General features: G+C 50.8%; 1 protein-coding gene across 1 annotated transcript in view; it reads left to right on the top strand.

Moving 5' to 3' along the window:
- The window catches only part of LOC135828880 (tubulin-specific chaperone E-like), a 30,398-nt gene extending 15,082 nt beyond the window's left edge, over positions 1–15,316 (top strand). Inside the window, exons 12-17 of the mRNA XM_065341311.1 lie at positions 856–929; positions 1,204–1,354; positions 1,775–1,831; positions 5,837–5,896; positions 13,222–13,313; positions 13,738–15,316. Coding sequence (XP_065197383.1) covers positions 856–929; positions 1,204–1,354; positions 1,775–1,831; positions 5,837–5,896; positions 13,222–13,313; positions 13,738–13,830 — 527 coding nt within the window. The 3' untranslated portion in view covers positions 13,831–15,316. The remainder of the gene's footprint in view (positions 1–855; positions 930–1,203; positions 1,355–1,774; positions 1,832–5,836; positions 5,897–13,221; positions 13,314–13,737) is intronic.
- Positions 15,317–16,090: the final 774 nt, after the last annotated feature.

The raw sequence follows: 16,090 nt of genomic DNA, 5'->3' as shown, positions 1-16,090 counted from the left end.
GTGCAGTTCCCTAAACCTCCACTGAATACAGCTCAAAGGGCGTAGTTAGTTCTTTGCTGTTGTTGTTGAAGAGTAATGCTTGGAGCTGTTCTTTGACAGCATTGGGGAATGTGGATCAAGAAAAAACCATGAACGTACTTCTGTCGACTTATTTTGTTGAAGGCATGCTTGTGCTTGTGACAGATTCACTGGTGAACGGGAGTTTGAAAATGGAATGTAGGGTCTAATTTGCGAGTTGGTTTATGCAGATAAGAGATTGCTCAGGGCTAACATTGTTAGTTGGAGATGTGGTGTTGACAGGGGTTTGTGGAGTTTCCTTTTGACGTGAGTTAAACGACGATTGCTGACAATTTTCATCAGCTGTCCTTGATCTTTCATCTGGCTTTCCCGATAATGAATTCGCTTGGCGTCTTTCAGACGAGTTACTTGAAGGATCATCTTGTAGAGCTGTCATCTTGTAGCACTGTCATTTGTCTTTTGTTGTTCAAGAGGGTGGCTTGCTGTAGCTTGCTGTAGCTTGCAAGGCTCATGGCATTCCGGTGTCCTGTTACCTGCATGATGTGTTCATCTGTAGCTCATGCCGCCGAGAGACGGTGTGCAGTGGTTGCTCGTACAGAATGGCAGAATGATAGGCATATTACCTTTGGGTCATTTCGTAATAATAATAATAATCATCATCAGCAGCAGCAAAGAGAGACCATAACAACATGTGAGTGAGTGTTTAGATTAGGTGGCATGCAGATGGCTGCAATGGAGTTTGAGAAATCCTTAAAAAAACCCACTATATACTCTCTATCACTCGTCTCTGCTCACAATGTGTGTGTGTGTATGTGTGTGTGTGCTTTATGCCTGCAGATGAATCAGAAGCAGATAGTCGCCAGTTGTTGATAGCTCGTATTCCGCAACTCGCAATGCTGCACGTCAGCCCTGTAAGTTTTGCAGGAACATATTTCAGTCGCTGCTGTTGCTGCTGCTGCTGTTGTTGCTGTTGCTGCTGTTGCTGTTCCTGCAACTGTTGTAACTTATATAACTGCTGCTAATAGTGCTGGCACATGTAAATGTTTAGTTGCCTCTGGAAGAATGGCACAGTGTGTGGGTGCATACGTATTGTATAGTGTCTGATCTTATTGAGTCTGTGTGTGTATCTGTCTGTCTGTCTGGTTCTGTCTCTGTCACACACTCTCTCCCTGGCCTCTCCTGCAGGTGAACGCGAAGGAGAGGTCGTTTGCTGAGCAGTACTATTTGAAGCGCTACTTTGCTGACTTTACTCGCCACGGTGGTACCGTGGACGCACCCTCGTCAGTTGCGCCAGCGTTTGAAACTGCCCACCGCTCCTTTCTTGCTCTGCTGCAAAGTGAGTCTGTCATTTCCAGGATGGTTAGTGCTTGTTTAAAAAGAGATTGTGCTGCTTGTTCACTGCATAAGGGGCCATCCGTAATTATCAATCTTTTCACGAAGAGAAACAGTTTCCTTCATGGGTGGGTAGGTGGGTTGAGGAGAGTTTCGTTATGAAAAATATTGATAGCTGAAACATGAGTCCACTCTAGCTGTCAAGTCAATATATTTTTCGTTCATGGGGGTGGGCGGGCGTTGGAGGGTCATAATTAAACTTTTTCGTTTCCCAAAAATTATCGATAGTTCCGGATGGCCCCTAACCATGATTGCTGCAGGCTTGTCCTTTGGTTTGGCGAGAAGCCTGTGGATGAGTGGGAATACGCCCAAAATATTTGTCTCCGCTCACTCTCCTTTTGTTTTGTTATGTGTGTTTGTTCAGAACACGGTCCACCACCATCGGCGACAGAGGCACCCGCACCCAAATCACAGAAGCTCTGTGAGTACATAATACTTGTCTCACTTAAGGTAGCTCAATACCGTAAAGTACCGTTGATCCGCCCCGTCTCTAATTCCCGCCCCCTGTCGATTTTCTACCTGTGAAGCGACTTCGGCGTATACAATGAAAATACGATGTTGAACCGACGCATGCACTGCTGTACACAATACGTGCCAATCCAGGATGAAAATGTGCACAATCCAGCACATCGAGTCTGAACATCTACGTTGTTGTACATCGTACTGCACTTGACAGCCTTGATCTAATTCCCACCCCCTGCCGAAAACCCAGCTGGGAAGCGACATGGCGTGGGGGGGGGGGGGGGGGGGGGGGATCAACGGTACTTTACGGTACTAAAAAAATTGGTCAGGAGATTGTTCAGTTTTTCTTTTTCCACACCTTCCTACATGTGTACTGAGTGGAAAAAAACATACCTGGGGGGGGATTGGGCAAAATCTTGCAGTATGCTGCCTACAAAATATCCAGTTTTGCGATTTAGCGGAGTTTTTAACGCACATCTCTTCTGGAAATATTTTCATCAGAATGCTTTATTGAGTCTTTCTTGGTGCTCTCCTTCGTCCAGGGATGTCCCTGGAACAAAACTGGGGCATCGGGGAAGTATTACCAGCCTTGAAATCAACTACTGTAAAAGCCATAATTATAACGAAGTGCTAGAAATCTGTCGTTAAAATAGAAATCGTTATACAGAAATCGATACATATACTGTCCTATTGAGCGTTGAGAATAAGTGAGAATCGTTACCTTTGGTACACGTAAACCAGTCGATTTCGGGAAATCGTTATATATGCGCCTCGTTAGAATAATGGCTTTTACAGTATTCAGTTTGAAAAGCTTTTGCGGGTTGCAAAATTTACGACAAATTTGTTACAAGGAGGATGAAATATCAAGATTGGTCCGAAGATGTGCATGCTTTGCTTCTTTATGCTCAAGTCAGACCATTACTGAGCTGGAAAAACAAAAGTTTTTGGAGTATTTGGGCAAAATGTTGCTGATATGGACCATTTTCACATATGGGACATGTGTATGTTACCTCCTAGACACTGTTTTTTCATGCAAAACTTGATAGAGAGTCAAGGTTCTATTGGTTATCAAGTTGGTACTGATAGAACAGCTGTTCACGGGGAGCTGGTCACCAAGCATGAACAATGGATTGGATACAGAATGATGTACACCTGGCACAAAAGAAAGAAGAAGACAAGCCAGCTCGACAGATAAGTGAACACAGAGACACTACCGACTGATATGTCAAATCAGTTCGCGGGGAATGATAGATAGATTGAATTATAGATGGATAAATCAGTAGATATAAAGAAACTCAATCTCAGGACAGCAAGCAAGATATAAAGAGATAAATTTACCAGGTACTTGTCACTTTCCAAAAGACTCCAGAAAAGCTGCGGCAGCATCGACAATGCGGGCTGACCTGGTAATGCGGACTGTGCCAGATGATTTGTCGCCAAAGAGGACGGCAGCTCCATCCCTCCCACCACGTTGATGTGCCAAGCGTGTGTGTGCTGGAGCACTAGCCCGCTCTCTGCTGCTTTTTGAGCCATGCCTTTGCTCAAGGCCTTTGCCTTGATCATCGGCTCAAACTGGCGTTACCTTTGTTGTGTTCGCCTGCAACCACGCAAGAGTCCATTGCGGGACAAGACAAAGACTGATTTTTGTACAACGAGCATGCGTATAATAGATGAGAGAGAGACAATACGGAGAGGGACAATACGGCGACACACACTATACACAACAGCCTTCTCTTTCACTCTGTCGGTAGTCCGCGTGTATGCTTCATGTGCTTTCCTGGAGACAATCCGGCAGATTTTAGGGCCTCGAGCAAATAGTTGCTTCCAATGTTCTTGCTGGGCCACCCCGCAACCAAGTCTGTAGTCATAAGACTCTGAGCCACTGAGGTGGAGACGTTTCGGCGCTAGTCTGGTGAAGGTCTGGTTCAGGGACTCACTGCGGTTTGAGCTGTCGCACAGTGCCAGTTTAGCCGAATTTTGCGCCCGCTTTTCAAAGAGCTCCTGCAAGTATGCCTGATGGGCAGCTGACTGCAGTGGTTTCCCTGTGGGAAAGCTGCTCAGCTGACTGCAGTGGTTTCCCTGTGGGAAAGCTGACTGCATTGGTTTCCCTGTGGGAAAGCTGCTCAGCTGACTGCAGTGGTTTCCCTGTGGGAAAGCTGCTCAGCTGACTGCAGTGGTTTCCCTGTGGGAAAGCTGCTCAGCTGACTGCAGTGGTTTCCCTGTGGGAAAGCTGACTGCAGTGGTTTCCCTGTGGGAAAGCTGCTCAGCTGACTGCAGTGGTTTCCCTGTGGGAAAGCTGCTCAGCTGACTGCAGTGGTTTCCCTGTGGGAAAGCTGCTCAGCTGACTGCAGTGGTTTCCCTGTGGGAAAGCTGCTCAGCTGACTGCAGTGGTTTCCCTGTGGGAAAGCTGGAAAACTTGTACTTGGCGGGATTGTCCAACTTCTTTGCCCGACACCGCTCACCACAGGCACTGTGGCTGCCAAAGAGATGCTGAGGAATGTTGTGCAGTCTCGTAGCTAACATATCAGGCTTGTTCTTGTTCACTTCACGCAGTGCATAAAGCACTCTGTGATGTGGCTAGTCACCTGTAATCAAAGAGCAAAGCATACGGTCACCTTTAGATTGACTGTATTAAAAACTATGTACACGTTTGAAACAACACACCACACCCTGGGTAGTTCAATGTTCAAAACGTCCATTCAGTTCTTATGACCATGAAATGTCTTACGAAGGCCTGCTAATTCTAAATGTTGCTGTTCTTGTGTACACGTATCGAGCTCATGCATGAGAATATCACATACTGTAGTACGCGACCGAGTGACAAGGCAAAACTGGTTCAGTCTCTCCGACTCAAAACACAAGTAGTATTCTCAGGGAATAATATTGCACTAAGTGATTGCACGAAGACACAATGTTATTAGCACAGAAAGACTCAAGTGAAGGGAAGACTAAGAAAACGGAAGTAAAGACTGCAACAACTGAACTGGGAAACTGACAGACGGATCTATATACGGTACAGTAAGTCTATATCTATATACGGTACAGTAAGTCTATATCTATATACGGTACAGTAAGTCTATATCGATATACGGTACAGTAAGTCTATATCTATATACGGTACAGTAAGTCTATATCTATATATGGTTCAGTAAGTCTATATCGATATACGGTACAGTAAGTCTATATCTATATACGGTACAGTAAGTCTATATCTATATACGGTACAGTAAGTCTATATCTATATACGGTATGGTAAGTCTATATAGATATACGGCATGGTAAGTCTAGTTACAACTCCCAGCGCTAGCTAGCGATCTCTAAATGTAAGCAAGGGAGTTACGCATCACTGGCCACTGTGACATAAGGTTTGTGTAGGAAAAAGTCTGTCTACTACACATACCTTTGCATTCTTCAGCTCCTCGTTCTGCAATTTGGCACCGTCGAGCTTGGACCCACAATTCTTCTTGGTATGTGACAAATCAGCCCATTTGTCAATATCTTGATCCACCTCCTCTCTCAACTTCTTGACTGTCGCCGCATCATCATCTGCAATGTGTGCACCAACGGGGATGCCGCGTGCTGGTAGCTGCTTGGCGAGCGAGACAGCAACATCAGGCTCCATGGCCTCGGAAGACTTGTCCCAGGTGCGCCGGCACAACAAGGACTGCGACTACAGTTGTAGGAAACCTGATCATGCACTGATAATGCACTGTCTTGAACCTGTTGTTTCCGTCTCTTTAGTCTCCACCTGGAAGCTAATCCTGTAATGACATTGATTTATTCCGTCTCTCTCTCTCTCTCTTTCTCTCTCTCTCTCTCTCTCTCTCTCTCTCTCTCTCTCTCTCTCTCTCTCTCTCTCTCTCCCTCCCTCTCTCCCTCCCTCCCTCCCTCCCTCCCTCCCTCTCTCTCTCTCTCTCTCTCTCTCTCTCTCTCTCTCTCTCTCTCTCTTGGTTATGCTCTACAGCATTTCAAATCCAGTTCCCGGATGAGCCAGACAAGCCACCCAAGACTGTGTCAGTACCAAGTACGTATCTTAGCTGCCACTGCAGTTTCCGACAGTGTTGCAGATCTACTACTGTCTTGTTGAAATCCGATTGTAATGGAACAACTCAGGACACATTAGACCCTCTTGTCAGATTCACTTGTCTAGTATGATGTACTGTTGTTTCGGAGTAGTAAAATCCAATCCCACCGATAGATCACTCGCCTAGTCTGAAGTACTGTCGGGAGTAGTAAAATCCAACAGCACGAATAAAGCAGAGTTGTGAGCACTGCATAACCTAGTTCTTCTAGTGCTGGTGGCATGCAGCCGCAGAAATACTAGTATTGTATTCTCAAGTTGGATTTTACTCTTGACTGTCTTTGCACTCATTCATCAACTGCCTAACCTAACCTGGTGGTGGTGCTACTGCTGCTTCTAGTGCTGGTGGGGGTGATGGTGGTGGTGCTACTGCTACTTCTAGTGCTGGTGGGGGTGATGGTGGTGGTGCTACTGCTGCTTCTAGTGCTGGTGGGGGTGATGGTGGTGGTGCTACTGCTGCTTCTAGTGCTGGTGGGGGTGATGGTGGTGGTGCTACTGCTGCTTCTAGTGCTGGTGGGGGTGATGGTGGTGGTGCTACTGCTGCTTCTAGTGCTGGTGGGGGTGATGGTGGTGGTGCTACTGCTGCTTCTAGTGCTAGTGGGGGTGATGGTGGTGGTGCTACTGCTGCTTCTAGTGCTGGTGGGGGTGATGGTGGTGGTGCTACTGCTGCTTCTAGTGCTGGTGGGGGTGATGGTGGTGGTGCTACTGCTGCTTCTAGTGCTGGTGGGGGTGATGGTGGTGGTGCTACTGCTGCTTCTAGTGATGGTGGGAATGATGGTGGTGGTGCTACTGCTGCTTCTAGCGCTGCTCGGGGTGATGGTGGTGGTGCTACTGCTGCTTCTAGTGATGGTGGGGGTGATGGTGGTGGTGCTGCTGCTGCTTCTAGTGATGGTGGTGGTGCTACTGCTGCTTCTAGTGCTGGTGGGGGTGATGATGGTGGTGCTACTGCTGCTTCTAGTGCTGGTGGGGGTGATGGTGGTGGTGGTGCTACTGCTGCTTCTAGTGCTGGTGGGGGTGATGGTGGTGGTGCTACTGCTGCTTCTAGTGCTGGTGGGGGTGATGGTGGTGCTACTGCTGCTTCTAGTGCTGGTGGGGGTGATGGTGGTGGTGGTGCTACTGCTGCTTCTAGTGCTGGTGGGAGTGATGGTGGTGGTGCTACTGCTGCTTCTAGTGCTGGTGGGGGTGATGGTGGTGGTGCTACTGCTGCTTCTAGTGCTGGTGGGGGTGATGGTGGTGGTGCTACTGCTGCTTCTAGTGCTGGTGGGGGTGATGGTGTTGGTGCTACTGCTGCTTCTAGTGCTGGTGGGGGTGATGGTGGTGGTGCTACTGCTGCTTCTAGTGCTGGTGGGGGTGATGGTGGTGGTGCTACTGCTGCTTCTAGTGCTGGTGGGGGTGATGGTGGTGGTGCTACTGCTGCTTCTAGTGCTGGTGGGGGTGATGGTGGTGGTGCTGCTGCTGCTTCTAGTGCTGGTGGTGGTGGGGGGTGATGGTGGGGGTGCTACTGCTGCTTCTAGTGCTGGTGGGGGTGATGGTGGTGGTGCTACTGCTGCTTCTAGTGCTGGTGGGGGTGATGGTGGTGGTGGTGCTACTGCTGCTTCTAGTGCTGGTGGGGGTGGGGGTGATGGTGGGGGTGCTACTGCTGCTTCTAGTGATGGTGGGGGTGATGGTGGTGGTGCTACTGCTGCTTCTAGTGCTGGTGGGGGTGATGGTGGTGGTGCTACTGCTGCTTCTAGTGCTGGTGGGGGTGATGGTGGTGGTGCTACTGCTGCTTCTAGTGCTGGTGGGGGTGATGGTGGTGGTGCTACTGCTGCTTCTAGTGCTGGTGGGGGTGATGGTGGTGGTGCTACTGCTGCTTCTAGTGCTGGTGGGGGTGATGGTGGTGGTGCTACTGCTGCTTCTAGTGCTGGTGGGGGTGATGGTGGTGGTGCTACTGCTGCTTCTAGTGCTGGTGGCGGTGATGTTGGTGGTGCTACTGCTGCTTCTAGTGCTGGTGGGGGTGATGGTGTTGGTGCTACTGCTGCTTCTAGTGCTGGTGGGGGTGATGGTGGTGGTGCTACGGCTGCTTCTAGTGATGGTGGGGGTGATGATGGTGGTGCTACTGCTGCTTCTAGTGCTGGTGGGGGTGATGGTGGTGGTGCTACTGCTGCTTCTAGCGCTGCTGGGGGTGATGGTGGTGGTGCTACTGCTGCTTCTAGTGATGGTGGGGGTGATGATGGTGGTGCTACTGCTGCTTCTAGTGCTGGTGGGGGTGATGGTGGTGGTGGTGCTACTGCTGCTTCTAGTGCTGGTGGGGGTGATGGTGGTGGTGGTGCTACTGCTGCTTCTAGTGCTGGTGGGGGTGATGGTGTTGCTACTGCTGCTTCTAGTGCTGCTGGGGGTGATGCTGGTGGTGGTGCTGCTGCTTCTAGTGCTGCACTCCTCATCGTGCTGCCCCAACTGCGGCGGTAGGACGCATCCAAGAGATCGATGTCCAGCTCGAGGCAAGTCGTGCCGGTCGTGTGGAAAGAAAAACCATTTTGCGAAAGTTTGCAGGGCGACCCGTCAATCGTCTGCCGTCGGCATGAACTCAGTTGGCTTTGCACCGGACGAATCTGACGACCCAGAGCAGTTTTTTGTTGGCACTACCGCTGCGGACAACTCAGACACCTCGCCTTGGTTTGCAGAGTTGCAAGTTGGCACAACGATGGTACGCTTCAAGCTGGACACAGGGGCGGATGTGTCAACGATGTCCAAGACTGTATGGCTCAGCATTAGTCCACAACCCACACTCCAATCAACAAAGGTACAATTGCGTGGTGCCGATGACCAGCTTCTACCTGTGTGTGGCGTTTTTTCAGCTAGCCTGAAGTACAAGGGCAAGGCCACCGATGTTCGAATGTACGTGTTGGAGCGTGCAAGTGGTTGCCTACTCAGCCGCTCTGCATGTGATGAACTTGGACTTGTCAAGCGCGTGAGTGCCACCCGTGCTCAGGTCCAACCTCCATCTGGAAAGCCGCTGGTCGGATGCATGGAGGGACCGCCTGCACATATCCACCTGCAGTCCGATGCGACGCCATACCGTTGTGTGACAGCCCGACGAGTCCCACACCACCTTTTTGGTAAGGTGCGCGAAGAGCTCGCGAGAATGGAGGATGGTGGCATCATAACAAAAGTCAAGGAGCCCACAGAATGGTGCTCGCCAATGGTTCCGGTACTGAAGCCGAATGGAAAGGTTCGGATATGCGTCGACCTGAAACGGCTAAATGCATCCGTGAAGCGGGAAGCGTTCCAGCTACCGACCATTGAGGACACATTGGCCACGCTGTCGAACTCGACCGTATTTACCACTCTTGACACAGCCAATGGGTTTTGGCAGATTCCACTGTCGTCGGACTCTGCCAAGCTAACGACGTTCATTACGCCTTTTGGAAGGTACCACTTCAACCGGTTGCCATTCGGCATAACATCAGCGCCCGAGATTTTCCAGGCCCGAGTCTCCGGTCTCCTGGATGGTCTCCCCGGCGTGTCAGTGTACATGGATGACATCATCGTCTACGGCCGCACAATGGAGGAACATGACCGTCACTTGGCAGAAGTCATGCGGGTTCTGGATGCCGCACACATTACGCTCAACAAGGAGAAGTGCCGGTTCAGACAGAGCCAAGTGAAGTTCCTGGGTCACCTGATCACCAACAAGGGAGTATTGCCGAACCCTGCCAAGATCTCAGCTATCACCAGCCTAAAGCCACCCAAAGATGTCTCTGACCTGAGACGCCTGCTTGGAATGTTCAATTTCCTGGCCCGTTTCATACCCAACCTTTCCGAGGTGAGCTCTCCTCTGCGGACCTTACTTCGCGACGACACTGTCTGGAATTGGGCCGAGCCACAGCAGGAAGCATTCAATCGTCTGAAGCAGTTGGCCACAGAGGCCCCGTGTCTGGCGTTCTATGACCCAAGCCGCCCAACAGTTGTCAGTGCCGACGCAAGCAGCTATGGCCTTGGCGCAGTTCTGCTTCAGCAACACGGTACAGACTACCGAGCAGTTGCCTATGCATCTCGTTCTCTCACCGATACCGAACGCGAGTACGCCCAGATAGAGAAAGAATGTCTGGCAGTCGTGTGGGCATGTGAGCGTTTCCACAGCTTCGTATACGGGTGTCCATCTCTCGTCGTGCATACGGACCACAAGCCGTTGATTCCGTTGATTAATACCCGTGACCTCAACAGAGTTCCACTCCGCTGCCAACGTCTGCTGATGAGACTGATGGCATACAACCCCACAGCAGTCCACATACCAGGGAAGAACCTCGTTGTGGCGGATGCTCTGTCACGATCACCTGAGCCATGCACGGAGACACCGTCACTCGATGCCGAGATTACGATCAACGTTGCGGCTTCCATTCAATCCATCGTGTCATCCGGAAAGTCCCGGGAGATTGCCTCTGCCACTGCTGCCGACCCAGTCCTGAACCGTGTCCTGCAGTACATCCGCACCGGATGGCCTAGCTCAGCGAAAGGTCTCGAGCAGGACATACAGTCGTACTACCACGAACGTCAGTTGTTGTCGTGTGTGGACGGAGTGGTCTACCATGGCCCACGTATCGTCATTCCACCCAGCATGCGCTCCGCTGTTCTCGCTTCCCTGCATGACGGGCATCTGGGAGTGTCCAAATGCAAGGCACGCGCCAAAGATTCCATCTGGTGGTCTGGCCTCAGCAAGCAGATTGAGAACATGGTTGCCACGTGCCCCACCTGCACGAAACACCGCACACAGCACCGGGAGCCCCTCAAGCCGGTTCCACGCCCAGCTCTGCCCTGGAGCACGATTGGCTGTGACCTCATGGAGCACAGAGGAAAGTCGTACCTTGTCGTCGTTGACTACCTATCTCGCTACCTAGACGTAATCCCCATGACGTCCACCACATCTGCTCGTGTCATCGCACACTTGCACAGTCTATTTGCCGTTCACGGGATTCCAGACACAGTGGTCTCCGACAACGGGCCGCAATTCGGCAGTGCCGAATTTCGAAGTTTTGCCACATCGTATGGTTTCACACACCGAACGTCAAGCCCGCAGTACCCGCAATCTAACGGCGAAGCGGAACGAGCTGTACGCACCGCCAAGGGTCTTCTGGAGAAGAATACCAGCTTAGCAGACGCACTCCTCGCTTACCGTGCTACGCCATTAGCAAACGGGTTCGCACCAGCTCAGCTTCTATTCGGTCGCCGCCTCCGGACAACACTGCCAGTCACTGCAGAGCAGCTAAAACCGGAATGGCCTGATCTGACCGCCGTCGCTGAGAAAGAAGCAACTCAACAAGACCGTCAGAAAGCAGACTTTGATCGGAGGCATGCAACACTCCCCCTCCCTGTGTTGCAACCAGGAGACAAGGTTTGGCTAGCTGACACTGGTGCGGAAGGCACTGTGCTGGAACAGCTCAGTGACCGCTCGTATCGTGTACGCATCGGGTCTTCGGGAGCAACGCTTCGAAGGAATCGGCACCATTTGATCCAGCAACCATCAGCACCACCGGTCGACACTGATGGCCCTGTGTGTAATGCCCAGCCAAATGCAGCCGAGCCAGATCGACCAATTCGTCACAATCGTGGCCAGCCAGCGCGGCGTCTCATCGAAGAGTGTTGACTCTCTACAGCTGACGTATCCCGGCTACTGTGCACATAGACAACCTATTGCACATGTATCATTCCGACTACCTACATTATTTGTTTTGTTGCACCTACCTTTCTCTTCTCCTTTCCCTCTTTCTTCTTTTAGGTTACTTTGTATGAGCCTTTTGTCTCAGAAGGGAGATGTAGTGATGCTTTATGCACTCACCTTATTTAGTATACACATTACCCGTATGGGGTTACCCGCACATCCAGAGTGCATGACCTGGTGACCCTAACTGGGCCTACTTGGTGCCCGTAATGGCTTGGTCACCTTGCCTCTCTGGCATGCATGGATATCTTGCTGTTCATCTTTAGTTTCATGGTTCTTTGTCTAAACGAGACATCCGAGTGGTAATGGACTGAGTGTGCTGGTGACTGTGTAGTCACTACAGTGGGGGTGATGGTGTTGGTGCTACTGCTGCTTCTAGTGCTGGTGGGTATGATGGTGGTGGTGCTACTGCTGCTTCTAGTGATGGTGGGGGTGATGATGGTGGTGCTACTGCTGCTTCTAGTGCTGGTGGGGGTGATGGTGGTGGTGCTACTGCTGCTTCTAGCGCTGCTGGGGGTGATGGTGGTGGTGCTACTGCTGCTTCTAGTGATGGTGGGGGTGATGATGGTGGTGCTACTGCTGCTTCTAGTGCTGGTGGGGGTGATGGTGGTGGTGGTGCTACTGCTGCTTCTAGTGCTGGTGGGGGTGATGGTGTTGCTACTGCTGCTTCTAGTGCTGCTGGGGGTGATGCTGGTGGTGGTGCTGCTGCTTCTAGTGCTGGTGGGGGTGATGGTGGTGGTGCTACTGCTGCTTCTAGTGCTGGTGGGGGTGATGGTGGTGGTGCTACTGCTGCTTCTAGTGCTGCTGGTGGTGATGTTGGTGGTGCTACTGCTGCTTCTAGTGCTGGTGGGGGTGATGGTGGTGGTGCTACTGCTGCTTCTAGTGCTGGTGGGGGTGATGGTGGTGGTGCTACTGCTGCTTCTAGTGATGGTGGGGGTGATGATGGTGGTGCTACTGCTGCTTCTAGTGCTGGTGGGGGTGATGGTGGTGGTGGTGCTACTGCTGCTTCTAGTGCTGGTGGGGGTGGGGGTGATGGTGGGGGTGCTACTGCTGCTTCTAGTGCTGGTGGGGGTGATGGTGGTGGTGCTACTGCTGCTTCTAGTGATGGTGGGGGTGATGATGGTGGTGCTACTGCTGCTTCTAGTGCTGGTGGGGGTGATGGTGGTGGTGCTACTGCTGCTTCTAGTGCTGGTGGGAGTGATGGTGGTGGTGCTGCTGCTGGTGGTGGCGGCGTCGGTTTTTGCTCGTGGCGGTGCTTGTAATACTGGTGGTGGTGGTGGTGATTGTGCTTGTGGAAGCGGTGATGGTGGAAGCCCGACGTTAGGTGTCACGAACACGCAGAAAGCTCCCTGCTGTTTACCGTGTTACAACTGTACGGTGTACACTCATGTTACAACTGTTCTGTTGCTAGATACACTGTCGGCACATAAGCCTGGTTGTAGAGTTGACACGCATGGAAATACCTGGTTTGAATAGAAGCCTAGCCCTGACATCGGCTTCTACAGGAATAAGCCCGGCTTTACTACGCGACATTACGGTACATGGTACTACCGTGTGTTATCTGTTACAGGCACTGTTGCACTGCAAGCGCTGCGGGGCATGATTCGACGTCTGTTTCGGGTCACCTCCGCACGCATTCGCCTCACCTACATACGAGAAGAGGTAAGACATTCCGGTGGATTCTGACTTTCATTGCTGCTTTTGGTGGTCCCTTGATTCTCTGCTGCTTTCTTGTCGATCCTTTCGTTGTTTGATAGATTGCAGTCGTGCACAGTACATCAGGGTTCTAGCCCCCCCCCCCCCACACACACTGATTGAGCGTCCTCCTGTGAAAAAGTGGTGCCCCCTACTGACTTGACAATTGTCGTGTTTTCCATGCCATTCAACGAAAAATGCAGTCGATAGTCAGTAACAGAGGGTTCATAAAGGCACACTTGTCTGGGGTTTAATCTCTCTCCTCTCTTTGGGGGAGACTCGCGTGACCAGTCATGGCAGTGAGTAAGTACAAGTTTGTGTGCGTGCGTGTGTGTGTGTGTGTGTGTGTGTGTGTGTGGGTGGGTGTGTGTGTGTGTGTGTGCGTGCACAGGGCGATGCTGAGCGTGAAATGGACGATGACCGGCGGCCGTTGTCCTACTTTGCTCTTGCATCGGGTAACATAGTCCTGGCAAGAGTCGAGTGATGAGACACTCTGTCACGATGTCATCACATTGTATGATGGTCATCATTGACTGGACACTGCTCAGGGCCTGTATCAATGGGTACATGAGCCTCCAAGTGTCTCAGCACTGCAGAACGTGATTGTGTGTGTGTCCCATATCCTATCGTGGAGTACTGGACATGCCAGTGTTTGAAAGCGTTTGCATTGTTCTCGGCGTTGCGTGATGCTCTCCATGCCCTGCAGTCCTGTAGCACTGTGCAGTGCCCAGCAGCCGTATAGCACGGTGCAGTGAATGGCTGGGTCTCTTGATGTGTTCAACGCACTGGAACTGTATTCGAGAGCATTCTTGATGTTGTGTGGGCTGTCCCGAGCAACCCTGGCGTAAAGCACAGGCCCGAGAGGACATACGCCACACCTGTCCTCTCAGCTCACCTATTCACATGCCTCTGCTGTGATAGAGTGTCCACATCGTTGGCCATGCTGTCCTGCACGAAGCACTTAGCCACTACCCAGCCGTTGAACACCCTTGCCTTCGGTACCCGATATGCCACTGCGACTCTGCCGTATTCTAGTTGCTTGTCAGGTGTTCTGCTCAAGTAGCCTTGTGTTGTCATTTGTACGAACACAGCATGCTGTGCGTGTCAGTCGCAGCGCTGCTCACTACAATCCATGTACTGTAAACTGCCTAATGTTGGCGACGTATTCATGTTGGCTAATTTTGCGAGAAGAGCATAACACAAATATTACCATTGTGAAATCCAACTTCAACAGTCAGTGCATACGTGTCAGTGCATACGTGTGGCCACAGTGCTTCAACAGTCAGTGCAGTCAGTGCATACGTGTGGCCACAGTGCTTCGCAAACATTTGCCATCGTACACTCGCTGGTTCTGCGAAATCGCAAACATTTAATGACGCAAACATTGGGCAGTTTACAGTACATTGTGTGTGGTAGATCTCTGCTGGCATCAGCCTGTGTTCGACATTCCACACGTGATGCCTACCTGGTCTCTACCAGACAAATCTGTTAGCGTTCTGTGGAGCCTCGGGGACTCTGCCATTGCCTGTGGTCATCAGGGGGTTTCCCTGTGCTGCAGAGTATAGTAGCTCTACTGCCCAGCTTGCATAGGACACACACACACACACACTGACTGCCATTCTTGGGTTCCCCTGCTTCTGCTATCCTCTGCGTGTTGCCGTGTTCTTGGCACACACCGTGCTTTCGTGCGGATCATTGTAGTAGTTTAGTTTTAGTTTTATGCAGTTTTTCACTTTTTCTTCAACTCGCTTCTTCGAAGTACACTGTGGTGTTAGGAAACGTTAGATTTCATTCCCTCATCTAGACAATGGCATATCAAGTCCCAAAGACTTTCATTTTCAAGAATTTTAGTTTTTGTTCGTTGCAGTCGACTACAGTAGGTATCGGTTATAGCGTGGGTGTTTGAAAAACGACTTTCTATTCTTATTTCCGATATTTCTTACACACGATAAATCAAGTGTGACATATCATGTGCATGTGCGCAGAGGCAGGAAGATCATCGTACACGCAATGTAGTGTTAAGGCCCGGTCACACATGCACTCGAAAGTAGCGTATACGCTGAAGCGAGGTCGCAGGAGCGAAAAATGGCATGGCAACGGCGAAAAGCGGAACTTCCGCTTCAGCGGAAACTCCAATCCGCTTCCTCCAAAATTTTCGAAGCGAGACTGTCGCTTCTGCGGATTCGCTTCAGCGGAAAACACCACGGTCTACTGTATATGGACTTGCTACGAGAAATTTGTATGCGTATGATGTCCATGCAACAAAAATGCGTGCAAGATAGTCATTGACCTCGTCTATTCTCCGTACCGTATGTACCACAGTCCACTTTACTCTCATTTTCCGCCAAAGTAGGAGTTGTGCCCTGTTTGCATGTGTGACCATACACACGTGGTTTCGCTGGAGCGACACCAGGCTCGCTGCCGCCGAACCTCGTCGCCGAAGCGAATCCCAGTGCATGTGTGACCGGGCCCTTACGGTGCTTGCGGCTGGTCATAGTCACATAGGCTTACCATGTGGCTATGCAACATGAGTTACATGACCACAACAGTTGAACCTGCAGCACTACGAGTACGACCCAACGCGAGTCAGATCGGAACTGAATTGGACGGATATTATTACTACAGGCGATATACTTTGTACTAATCTGGTATGTTTTGCTACACAAAGTCCATTCTTAGGACCAATATATTCTACTGTACGATAAAATTGCTTGTAAGAATAAATGTGCACTTAAAATCCATGT

This window comes from Sycon ciliatum, chromosome 12, assembly GCF_964019385.1.
Source record: "Sycon ciliatum chromosome 12, ocSycCili1.1, whole genome shotgun sequence".
In the NCBI taxonomy this organism is placed as follows: domain Eukaryota; kingdom Metazoa; phylum Porifera; class Calcarea; order Leucosolenida; family Sycettidae; genus Sycon; species Sycon ciliatum.
The sequence above is the reverse complement of the archived record's forward strand: the minus strand, read 5'-3'. Positions and strand labels throughout refer to the sequence as shown.